The following is a 13,588-nucleotide window of genomic DNA, read 5'->3' as shown; positions in this document are numbered from 1 at the left end:
CCAGACAGCAGCTAAAAGCTCTCCGCAGTTCTTCAGCAACCCTATGCCCTTCCTCATTGTAAATTAATATTCAGTCCAACATCTACATTAGCAGGATGATGAAGATGAAACCAGGGTGGACATTACAGCAAGACAGTGATCCAAAACACAGCCAAGGAAACTCTCAAATGTTTTCAGAGAAAGAAAATCAAGCTGTAGAATGGCCCAGCCAATCACCTGACTTGAATCCAGTAGAAAATACAAATTAAAGATCAGATTTGATGGACGAGACCCACAAAACCATCAAGATTTTTACACTCTGTTGAAGCCTGTGAGCAATGCGTGTGACTGCATTCTCCATATAATACTCGTATTTAATCTGCCATCATTAAAAAAGTCTTTAATATAAAGTATTAAATACGTTTCTGTAGTTTTGTACTTTCTCCTTATGTCATTCCATTATTATTACACATAACTAATTTTTCATATTTTCATTGTTTTATTTTTTATGTTTGTATTGTTTGGGTTTTACAGCAAACCCCACATAAATGATGGAGTACCCATGGAAAAACACAAGATATTCTGGATTATATATATATATATTATATATATAAGATATTCTGGACTTCAAAACATGTGCCAAATACTGACATTCATTCATTTCATATTTACTCAATTCTGTGATGTTTTCAACATTGAATAAAAATGTACAGTTAAGACGGGACAGTTTTCAGTATAGTTGTATTTATGCAATCACTTGGCATTTTATATTTTGGTTTTAAAGTCGGACAAAAAAAAAAATCTTTGTCAATTTCATCAGTTCATTTAAAGTTAGAGTAAACATCTATATGCCTGATTAATGTTTCATCCAAGGGCTTCATTCAATACACTATTGATTTCATCTTCAGTGTTTACTATTTGGCCATTTGTGGGCAGAAACATGAGCACCTAATGTAGACAGCATATCACTGGTTGCAATGTGTGAAATAGTGGAAGAAAATAATAGATATTGAACATGGAGTAGGTCTGTGAGGAGAACTCACTATCTTCAGAAAAGTTTAGATGGTATTTTCCCAGAGGATTTTTTAATTAGCACTTTGTTATTACATTATTCCTGCTGTTCTAGGTTTGCATTTTCATTCAGCCTGACTTCTGTTTTTATTTTGCACAGTTATGCTTTACAATGTCAGACTAAGATATTGTCATATATTCAACACAGGCGTATACGTACCCCTGAGAGGAATTTGTGATCATCAAAAAGTGTACACAGCAGCCTCTGGTGGATTTGCAAAAACAAAAACTGCGAGCAGACGTACTTAACGTTGTACACTGGGGTTGGACGGGTTGGTTTGTACCCTTTGCAAAGCGCGCCTAGCACGAAAAAAAGGATACCAAAACGAGCTAGGTACAAACGGTGCAAACAAACGTTGTCGTCGTTTTGATGAACAGCCTCAAAGCCTAGAAGAACAAAATCTGCTGTGTCCTATTGTTGTTTTTTACGAGAATGAAGCACGAAAAAACAAAGGAGAAGCCAGAAAAACAGCAGCAAATGATGCTTCTGCAACCTAAAACATGAACAAACTGCCATGTTTAACTATTATCATCACCTTTTGGACTATTATGAACTCGGAATGATGGAATTACTTTCTAACAAGAGGCTACATGTGCTACTGAAGATTAAAGACACATATGAGAGGTTTGCACTGACTGTGGGCTATATTTTGGGTTGTTTTTGAACCCAAATAAGGACTAAATGTATGTTGTGTGTAGTTTTTCTGTAATTGGTAACATATCGGAGACTGTAAGGGTCTGTATGTGTTCACACATGTTCATTTATTTATTTATTTTATATAATTACAGATGTTACAGTAGGCTATTTACAGTAGGCATCATTGATCTGCAGTTATAATCAAATCATGTTTATAAAAAGGTTAGTAATGAGCAAGTTTTTGTGTGTATAAAGCATCTGTTTTGTAAGAAGTGCTTCTCATATAACGTGAGCAACCGGTACAGCTTTATTTTGACATTTCCTCGAGTAAAAAGTCTGTCGTCTGAAACTTTCTGCCGTACACCACACCCACCAAAAGGGTACTCTTTTGGCAGTGGAAACGCAATCCTGACAAAGGTTACCCATACCAACCCGTACCATACCTCTCAGTATAGTATCTCTGGGGGCCCTTAGAATCGTCTTAACTCCACCTAGTGGTGCCCCTGTATCCGCATATGCTAATATATGTACTGGATATGTAGCAACTTTATTTAGACTGTGACTAAAGTGCTGTGCAATAGCTCTTATTTAAAAAAAGAGTGCAGATTATGCAGCGTGTGAGAAAGCAAATACACATCTTGTTCGTGTACTTAAAATAAATTTTAGGGGTAACCTAGCTTTTTGAAATGCAACAAATGTTTTTAAAAAATCTGTAAATATCTATTGGAATCAGCCCAAGTGAAAACAACAAGAGCACGGCTTAAAGAAAAATAAGAATAGTGCATCACTAGCAAAGGCCTACGAAATCAAGCCAGCAGTTATAGCTTCAGTCGTCCAAAGTCAATTACTGGGAATGTATGAAATGAAAGCCTTTCATCTTCCGGTCTCTGTAATGCACTTTTATGCACTCGCAGATTTCTCTCAGTTCTGAAATCCAGGAAATGCTCTCTAGTGCTAATAAAAAAAGACCTAAGGCACCATAAGTGTAGAATTTAATGAACAAAGCCTGCATACAACATCCTACTGTATTTTTTCTGCTTCTAAACAGTAGAGGTTGTACTGTGAGGGCATCTGCTCTCACATCAACACAACATGCATGCATGTCTTATGGTCTTATTGCAAGTGTGTGAAAGAGATTGGCGCAAGGGTGAATAATTGAATTAGGTTTATCGCTTGATGATGATTATGTTGATGTATTTACCATCTTTCACCAGGATGGCAATGGAGGGACAGCAACCTCTGATTTTATTGCAAATATCTTCAGTTGTGTTCTGAAGATAAACAAATACTGTATGTTACAGATTAAACAACATATTTGTACATCACAGAATTGTTTTTGGACCTAATTGACCCTTAAACATATTTCTGACATGATCATTCTATGCTTCAAAGTCACATTTTACCCAAACATTACTATTAAACTTTTAGCATGAATCAGAAAGATTCTTTAAAACATTATTGCCAGGAATGCAATGATACACAGATTGACGGTTGAGATGTTAAACAAATCACTGACACATTTTATACTGCAGGGAAAACTGAAGCTGTATTCTACACAGGCACGATAACAGCGAGCAAACTTATTCATGCTTTTATGACCTCTACATTAGACTACTGTAATGGGTTACTAGGTGGTTGCCCTGCATGCCTACTTAACAAACTTCAGCTGCTACAGTACTTTCTAGAACTATGCAATATGATCATATTAGTCCGGTTCTGTCAGAATTGCATTGGCTCCCTATTCAACATTGAATAAATTTAAATATCTTATTGACTACTTACAAAGGCCTGAATGGCTCACCGGTAATTGAGTGAGCTCCTGGTGTATTATAGCCTCTAACAGAAACTAATTTCAAATAATTTTAGACAATTGATTATTCCCAGAATATAAAAAAAACTGCAGTTCTGCACCAGACGTTTGGCCAGAGGAGAAATGGTCGTGCCCAACTGAGCCTGGTTTCTTTCAAGGTTTCTTTTTCTTTCACTTTTGTCAATTGGTGAAGTTTGTTCCTCGCCACTGTCACCATTGGCTTGCTTGGTTTGGGACTTGTGGAACTGCGCATAAATGGATTTCCTCTTCAGTGTTTTGACTTTCAGCGGTAGAAATTAAGTGAAGTTTATTTATAAACTAATTTCGAGAGGATCACGTGCTTATGATTGCCAGCGGCTGGATCCACATTATCCAATTCTCAATGCACCAATCAGACGACTCCTAAGCTACTACAAATACCCTGGGTGACATTCCACCGCTATCTTCGTTTTGAAGAATCCCTCCTTCCACCCCTACTCCTCCTTCTTCCTAGATGGGTGACAAGGTGGCCCAGTGCTTAGCACTGTTGCCTCACTGCAAGAATGTCTCTGGTTCCGGGCCTTACAAAACCAGCAGACATTTCTGTGCAGAGTTTGCACTTTCTCCCCGTGCTCACATGGGTTTCCCCCGGGTTCCCCGGCTTCCTCCCACCATCCAAAAACATGCAACTTAAGTTAATTGACTAATCCACATCGGCACCATAAACATGCTTCTAGTAAGTAGTTATGTCTTAAAGAGCAATCATTATCTGTTCATTAGTTACTACAGCAGGGGAGTTCTCGAGATCTAACTGAGCTCAAACTCCCCTCTCGCCTTGCAACGGGAGGGAGCCTCAGGTTCGAGGATCTTATGAGCTCAGGGCTTTCTCCCGGGACAGCATGCCAAACAAGCTTATAATCAATCATCAGCTAAGTGTGTACTCTTGAAACCACACTGATCTGAACTAAACTGAACTTCAACTCTGAAAACTGGACTCACAAAGTTTCAATTTGCTTGAACTTCTATGTTAAGCTGCTTTGACACAATCTACATTGTAAAAGCGCTATAGAAATAAACATGAATTGAATTGAATTCTACCACTTCTCTCCTGCCTGCCTGATTTGCTGGAATGTTCCATAATCTGAAATATAGCTATTGTTTTTTATTCTCTTTCTTCATCTACGTTAAGCTGTTTTGACCAACATACATTGAAAAAAACATAGAAAAGAAACTTTCTTTAAAAAAAATATGAGACTTTGTAAAGAAATGCCTTTTATTTGTATTATTCATTAATGTACTTTGGGATTCACATTATACTGTATATTTAATTTTGTTATTTGTAAATATCTCAAATAAAGTTTGTAAAATAAAGGGACATTGACTAAACTGCTTAAATTTAAATGTGAAAAATTGTATTGTTATACCATTATTGTGAATCTCATTGTGGTTTGGATGATAATTCAATTCATCCAAAAGCTATAGACCATTTCAATGTGGTCATGTCACTGGCCCAAGAACATTTCATGCTTGTTATCAAACTATTTCATAACTGTAACAAGAGGCAATTCAATCATAACTTCATGTTAAAACAGCTATCATAACATTATTTATCAATATGTGGCTCTTTTTGGATTCTTGGAAGCTATAGAAATTATGCAAAACAGGAAATACATTGGGACGATTGTTTTTGTATACATCCCTTAAAATGGTCTATAAAAAGCCCTAAATCTTGTAGAAGATTTATCCATTTTTATTTAGATCATATATATATATAATAATGTACATATATCATTTGAAATATCAGTGCAGTCTGATTTGTCTCTTTCTCCCTTTCTCTCTGTCTGTCTCTTCCCTGGGGTTTCAGTACCATGCCAGCATTAATTAAAAGTCTCTTCAAACTGGGCTATTTATATCACTCCTTCATCAAAACAACCTAAAGCACCCCACAAAAGAGCCTTTTTAGGGGCACGTCCTTCAATTTTTGATCACAGTGCAGCCTAACAAGTCAAAACCAGGATGAAAAGCTTGTAAATTTGATTAGCTACTTTGTCTGTGTTTTGCTGGTTCAGTGCACTTCCTCTCTTACTTCGCCTTCAGCCTTGCTCTCAGAGGAAGAGAGATCTAGGAAATCTATATTCATCCCAGCTGGAAGTTTTCGCCACAGCTTTTTAAAGAATCATGTCGTGTGTCTCAGCACAAAACTGACTACACTGCCATAGCAAATCATGGCTTTAAAACAGCCCTGACTAAACAGTCCTTCTAACTTGTGCACATGCAGATGTCCTTTTCAAAACATTCCCAGTTGCTATGATACCACAGAGACGGTATTAGCGTCGGATATTAATTGGATTTCATAGTTCAGATGTGACTTTCCAATACAGGAGGACATCAGGCAGGGTGTGTGTGTGTGTGTATGTGTGTGCGTACATGTGTGTAAACTGATGCAGTGGCATATTTTACAGAAATGCAGCGCAGCAGTTTTATTGCTTACAGGTCTCTATGAACATTTGTCATAATTATAGCATGTACACACATCCACGCACACTTGTGGTTCAGAAAAGTCGCTTTGCTTGAACTGGATCTTATAAATGAAGAGCCGTTCAGCACCTGGCCTCAGGGATCCAAATAATTGTAACACTGTGTCACATAAATCATTTTCCCTCACTTCATTTCCTTTCTGGCTGACTGGGTTCTGTCTTGACAGTATGTGCTGGTGAGCCAGAGCAACTGGAGCAAATAAAAACCCATCTCTCGCATCCTCTGCTTTCTCCCTATTCCGTCCTGCACACCTCTCTCCATCTATGTCTTCTCAGCCGCCACGCTTCATTTGTTTGAATTTTCCACTTCCTTTCTCTCTTCTCACAGACAGGTAGTAAACAATTAAAGAGGTCATATGATGCTATTTTAAAAGGTCATTATTAAGGATGTTAAGACGGGGAAGTTTTCACAAGCTTCGACCTCCACCTACTGTGTATCGGGAGTGGCGGTATTGAGTGCACATTTCTCAAGTCATCTGTCAAAGATTCTTTAGGATTTGTTGTGCATCAAATCTTCCCACATAGTTTTGTTAGTCATCTCTCCTTACATTTGTCATGTGATCAGTGAAAGTCGACTCTGGATACATTGTGCTGCAACTGGCACAGACCAGACACTTCCATTTTATAACTGTAGTGTCTGTTTTTCAACCAAACTACTTAAAACTAAACTATGTTTTCATTCATTTATTCATTCATTTTTTTCCAGCTTAGTCCCTTTATTATTCAGGGGTTGCCACAGTGGAATGAACCGGCAACTTATCCAGCATGTGTTTTACAGTTAAAAGCCCAAAATGCTCTGATTGGCAGGTTCTAATGCATTGTGATTGGCCAAACACCTCAAACATGTTCGTACAAGTAAACCCTTTTAAGATAATCACCAGTAGGTACTTCTGAAGTAATTCTAAACACAAAAAACAGTTAATAATGGTGTCAGTTTTTACAAAGATTTCCAACTCAGGCTCATTCTGAAAACGTACAGCTATATACATTTCTGGAAAGCAACAAAAATGTCCCAGGAGCTACGTTGTTTTGCAGTTTTTGCTTTTACAAATACACCAGAGGCCGCTGTGTATGCTTTTTCAGAATTTTCCCTGGTGAGTGCCATTTATGCCTGCTGTTCTCGCGTAAATCCACTAGAGGCCACTGTAGACTGACTGACTGACTGATCGACTGACCCACCCTCCTCCTTCCCTAAACCCAACCAATAGTGTTTTCAAAAGCACCGATTGACCTGCTCACCCAGTTCCCTAAACCCAGGAGACAGTTATAAAAAGCAATCCAGAAAAAGAAAAGCCATTGCCTAATTTTAACCACGTTTTCAGATTTACCACATTTTCACCCTGTTTTTTTACTTGTTTGTGTTATTTTTTGGCTTTTGTTTTTTTCTTACCTGCTTTCTGGAACCGTTCTTTACCAGACTCAAACCTCATAATCATAGTCAACTCATCTCTGCATCAGAAGTCCGCCTATGTACATGACGAGCTACTGGACCGCCCCATAGCGTTCGTTTTGAAAAAGAAATTAAGCCATACGTACTTCTGGCTATATAATTCGTGATCTCCAGAAATGTATACAAGGCTACGTTTTCAAAATGAGCCTATGTTGAAGATTTCAGCACATAAAATGAGTCCCCAGCACCAATCCCTCCACTTGCACCACCAGTTATAATCTGCATAATATCATTGCACTGGCTGCAAAGTTCCTGAATGAGAGTACAGTTCCTAAACATGTCGGCCTGGAAAATAGCAACTTTTCTGTTTTTTCTTAGTACACAATGCAACTACAGAAATGTCAGAATTTAAATGGAAAAATTATCAAAACTCTTTAGTCATTTTGAGCGAGAAAGCATCCCAAATTAGGGGCCGGAGAGCTATGACTTGCAATGTAAGTGATGACACAACAGCAATATAAGAGCCCATATGCTGTACTTTTGCTCCTTAAGACACCAACATTGGCTTTTTCTACATTAAAACGTTAATATGTTGCATGTTGTGTTATTATCTGCGTTCATACATATATAATCATTTTAATAATTTGTAAAAATGCATCTAATGTATCTTTTGTTTACATTGCACTAAAAGCCACGCACAACTCTCACCACAACAGAGAGATTTAATTTCTACTCCCAATATGCGCACGTACTGTATCCATGGAAATAATTAACTTGCATGTGGTAAACACACAATATGTGAACGGCCTGCTGCTATAGTTAGTCCAGTGTGCGTGCGTATTAGCCTCGGTATAAGCTCGGCACTTTAAACTAGCACACAGTTGGTATAACGTGAAATGTGGTTAATAGTGAAATTGGCTAATCATTGGCTAATCATTGCATCCCTATTTACGATATCAGTGCATTGTACAAAAAGCCTTTTCTACAAAAATTTCCAAATGTTTTCGGCTGCCTGTGCCACTCGCTTAATGTCACTTGACTCACTTTCTGCGCAGACTTCAACTGCAGCTCATGCTCTACTGAACAGTCACTTCATAACTATAGCGACCATTTTTTGATAGAACGAAATTTATTTTTGATGTCTTGGTCACACTATTTGGAGGGCCAGAACAAAAATTGCCTCGGGTGGCAGGTTTGGCCCGCAGGTCGCCAATTGAATAGCCCTGATCTATGCTAAGTAGGCATGAGCTGGTATAAGATTCTGACGGTATGATAACCTTGAATAAAAATATCACGGTTTTACGGTATTGTGATTACTGCTCTAAAATAAATTATTTTGAAATGTCTGGGTAAAAAACAACACCTATTCTCCCCCTCTGAAAACAACATATTTCATTTTACGAAACATTTAAAATATTTTATAAAAGTAAACATGTCTAGCTACATAATTAAAATAAACGACTGACTTACGCTGTCTTCATTACAACTTGAAAAGGCATCTTTGGATCTTTCTTTTCTGTGGGTATAAAGTAAAGCCACTGTACTGTTTAGCTCCATAGCATACTGGATTTTGGTTTATAAGTGATTTGTTTTTCAGATGTTCCCTGAATCGTGGGCTGACTTGTAGCGTTTGATGTGGATGATACTTTGCAGCTGGAGATTATTGTTAAAGGGCACATAGTTTACCTCTTTTTTATGATTTAATATTAATATTATGGTTCTTCTGAGTGTGCCAGTTTAGGTTCAGTTTAAAACACAATTCAGATTTTTTAATTATAATGTGTTAAAAAGTGTCATGTTGGGGGCGTGTCCACAGTTCGCTGATTTATGGGTGTGTTACTTCACATGTAAATTAGTTTCGGCTTCCCGCCAAAGTAACAAGGGGGCGGGGCCATGAGCTCACCCGCTCTGCGTTTGCAACAGAGTCTGACAGGCAGACCCAGAGAAGGAGAGAGAGGATCACCATTCAGTCGTACATGTACGACTCTGACACAGACCAAGCAGAGAGTACAAAATCATTTGTGTCTTTGTACAGTTTTACAGCCAACTGTGTGCTAGTTTCAAGTGCCGAGCTTGTACACAGAAACTAATAACCACGCACACTGAATTAACTTTGACTGAGGCACGGGATGCGTCTCTCGATACCGCGACACGGCACACCAGACACTCTCTGTGGCGCGGCAGAAACATGAAGTGTCCCGAATCGTCGCGCCACGCATTTTTGAATTCTAAACATAGGTGTCTGCAGCGGTCTGCGGCGCCCAGCCGTCGACTTGAGTGTACCCTGATAGAATGTTTAGAATTCTAAAACGCATGCTAGTTAAGATCACAGGGAGCTTCTGTGATCGCGAGAAATGCAAACGACTGAAGTATAAGGTAGACTCAAACGAGAAGTACACATGTTTGCAAACCTACCTAAAGATGCAACCAATAATTCCGATTAGAGCGATAATGTGGAGAATATTGCTCTTGTGTTGAGCCCAATGAGCCTTGCATCTAAAAATAGAGCAAGGGTGTTCCTTTAGTGATATTGCTTCGACTCACGCTGAAAATGGCGGACGTGAATCAACAAACTGAGGATATGATGACACGCCTGTCAATCAATATTGGTGGGCGGGGGGACCGCTCTCCTATGTAAAGTTGCGGTCGATCTGAAAACCGCTCCAATTGGTCCACCGTTTTTTATGTTGTTAAATTGAAAAAAAAAAAAAAAAAAAGCACTGGGTGTGCTTATATCACCCCAATATGACAGTCTATACACCATATATGCACATATGTCTGTCCAAACAGCTTGAAAAGTAGATTTTTTTACCATAGGTGCCCTTTAAATAAAATAATCAAAAGATAAATAAAAACCAAACTTAATAAAAAAGTCCACTAAATAAAAACACATTTAAAAAACTTCCACGTTATCGTGGAAACGGTATACCAGAAAATTTTTGCGGTTTTAAAACCTTGACTTTTCTAAACTGTGGTAAACCTTGAATCCAGTTATTATGCCATACAGTACCTAATGCTAAGCTAAGCGCTCCCGCCAGACCTGAAGATCAGCTGAATGGATTCAAAAATGGTAAAACTCGAAATGTTTAACTTCAGGGAAGTTGTAAAATGAGCCTATTTTCATAAAGTGGAGCATTTCTTTAAAGGAAGGGACTCATAAAAAGAAATATCCTCACTTTGTTCTTGTCTGGCTGGGGAGGTGTGGTTGAGTCGGTCTAATGAATCCACGCTGCCCTCATTCAGCACATAATCGAAGCTCAAGATGAACATCATAACAACACCCTCCTGGTTCTTCACTGGAATGATGTGTGTCGCACACAGAAAGTCTGATCCTGCAGATGGAAAGAGACAAAAACACTTTTAGTTCACTTTCACCTATTAAATTAGACAGCCAATCAAATCCAAGCATTTAGCGAGCATCGTCAAATGACCACTGACGTCTGAATAATTCTGCTTAATTAAGATTTCTTCATATTCATCAGCTTAATTGATAAATAAACAGAGGCAGAGGGTGACGGTGGAGAGCAGGTTACACTCTTCGTGCTTCAGTACACAAACAAACATGCAGTTTTTGTGTGTAGATGTTGACGCTCATTCAGTTTGACAGGTTCAGAATTCATTCCTGACAGGCGAGAAAGGGGGGTCGCCATGGCAACTAAAGGGCAAGACGACCCTTGAGAAAAGCACAATAGAGAAGTGGTTATAGTTCGACTTAAGATTTGATAAAACCGGTGGATTTGAGTTAATGATTACTGGGGGACAAGAGCTATCAGACATGCTAATTAGCCAGAGGATACCACTTTCAGAGAAACAATTGTCCTCACCATTGTCATAATCATTATAATTTTCTTAATTATCATCCAGTGCTTTCGTGAGAGCAATATCATTCGCAAAAATGATCAGGAGAGAAATTTTCAGGCAGGAATCGATATATTGTAGTCAACGTTTGAAGTCCTAAAACCCATTCTTGTCTTAGGACAACTTTGATACACTTTTTTGATCCAGTTCATATGTTGACTACAGTACATACAGTATATTGGCAGATATTGATATATACCTGAATCTCGCAATACATGGGAGCCAATAACCAATAAATAGGCCAATAAATATAAAGATTGATATTATTTTTTCTAAGACTGATTACAAAAACTAAAGGGAAATAAATACAGTTGACAAGTTTCTTACTATTAATCATTCATTCATTTTCCTTTCCGCTTAGTGCCTTTATTCATCAGGAGTCACCACAGCAGAATGAACCGCCAACTTATCCAGCATATGTTTTACGCAGCGCATGCCCTTCCGGCTGCAACCCATCACTGGGAAACAACCATACACTCTCATTCACACACATACACTACGCACAATGTCTTTGGACTGTGGGGGAAACTAGAGCTTCCGGAGCAAACCCATGCGAACACGGCGAGAACATGCAAACTCCACACAGAAATGCCAAGTGACCCAGCCGGGACTCAAACCAGTGACCTTCAAACAGAGCATCAGAATGGGGAAGAAAGGTGATTTAAGTGACTTCGAACGTGGCATGGTTGTTAGTGCCAGACGTGCTGGTCTGAGTATTTCAGAAACTGCTGATCAACTGGAATTTTCACGCACAACCATCTCTAGGGTTTACAGAGAATGGTCTGAAAAAGAGAAAATATCCAGTTAGCGGCAGTTCTGTGAGTACAAATGCCTTGTTGATGCCAGAGATCAGATGAGAATGGCCAGACTGGTTCCAGCTAATAGAAAGGCAACAGTAACTCAAACAAGCACTCGTTACAACTGAGGTATGCAGAAGAGCATCTCTGAACATACAACACGTCCTACCTTGAGGCGGATGGGCTACAACAGCAGAAGACCACACCAGGTGCCACTCCTGTCAGCTAAGAACAGCAAACTGAGGCTACAATTCGCATAGGCTCACCAAAATTAGACAATAGAAGATTGGAAAAACATTGCCTGGTCTGACCAGTCTTGATTTCTGCATCGATATTCGGATGGTAGGGTCAGAATTTGGCATCAACAACATGAAAGCATGGATCCATACTGTCTTGTATCAACAGTTCAGGCTAGTGTTGGTGGTGTAATGGTGTGGGATATATTTTCTTGGCACACTTTGGGCCCATTAGTCTCAATTGAGCATCCTGTCAATGCCACAGCCTGCCTGAGTATTGTTCTTTTGATGGCTACTTCCATCAGGATAATGGGCAATGTCATAAAGCGTGAATCATCTCTGACTGGTTTCTGGAACATGACAATGAGATCACTGTACTCAAATGGCCTCCACAGTCACCAGACCCCAATCCAATAGAGCACCTTTGGGATGTGGTGGAATGGGAAATTTGCATCATGAATGTGCAGCCGACAAATCTGCAGCAACTGCGTGATGCTTTTTATGTCAATATGGACCAAATGTCTGAGAAATATTTCCAGTACCTTGTTGAATCTATGCCACAAAGTACAAAGTACTACATTTTTTTAAGGTAAGTGGTGGCAACAATCTAATATGGGCTGAATTTATGTTTACAACCACTTACCTTAAATTTTTTTTGTAAATTTAGTAAATAAGCACCTTTCACTGTTCAATTTCGAGTTGAAAACGAGTGCTATAATAAACACTCCACACAGTGCATGGAAAGTTGATCTCTGCTCAACTGTGTCACATCAGCAACGCTCACTGTCACTCATGTCGATGGAAACTGTGACTTCAGGTCTCTGCAAATCGTTGTCAGAGTGATCGCTCTATCAGGACGGTGAGGTCTTCTGCTTTGACGGCTACTCACGTCAGTTTTTGGAGATTCATATCAACGACAATCAGAGAACAGTACAGCGTTTGCAGAGAGACATGAATTCCCTGTTCAGTTATTCTGGTGTGCAGGAGCAGCCAGAAACGTGTGGGAGCCTGTGGACTCGGCTTAATTTAGAACAAACCTACTGAAATGATCACTAATTGGTTACAGAAACATGGACTGTAGAAGTAAGCATGCTGTTTGTTTTCTGTGCTTTATTTGGCTGTGCCATCTATAAATATCTCAGACTGAGCTTTCGTCCAGTGTGCCCAGTGTTTCTCTGTCAGTCTGTGATATTATTAGCAGCTGTGCATGTGCGTGCACACACACACGCACACACAGACCTTTCACAGTCACCACCTGCAGAACATCTATAATGCTATAAAGCACAAACTCTCT

At 39.1% G+C, this 13,588-nt stretch overlaps 1 protein-coding gene across 1 annotated transcript in view; it reads right to left on the bottom strand.

The window, feature by feature from the left end:
* Positions 1–13,588, bottom strand: part of kcnh7 (potassium channel, voltage gated eag related subfamily H, member 7) — a 179,247-nt gene that overhangs the window by 131,021 nt on the left and 34,638 nt on the right. Inside the window, exon 3 of the mRNA XM_056459566.1 lies at positions 10,580–10,735. Within this exon, the coding sequence (XP_056315541.1) occupies positions 10,580–10,735 (156 nt within the window). The remainder of the gene's footprint in view (positions 1–10,579; positions 10,736–13,588) is intronic.

This window comes from Danio aesculapii, chromosome 6, assembly GCF_903798145.1.
Source record: "Danio aesculapii chromosome 6, fDanAes4.1, whole genome shotgun sequence".
NCBI classification, from domain to species: Eukaryota; Metazoa; Chordata; class Actinopteri; order Cypriniformes; family Danionidae; genus Danio; species Danio aesculapii.
Note: the sequence above shows the minus strand (reverse complement) of the source record. Positions and strands in the feature narration are given on the sequence as shown.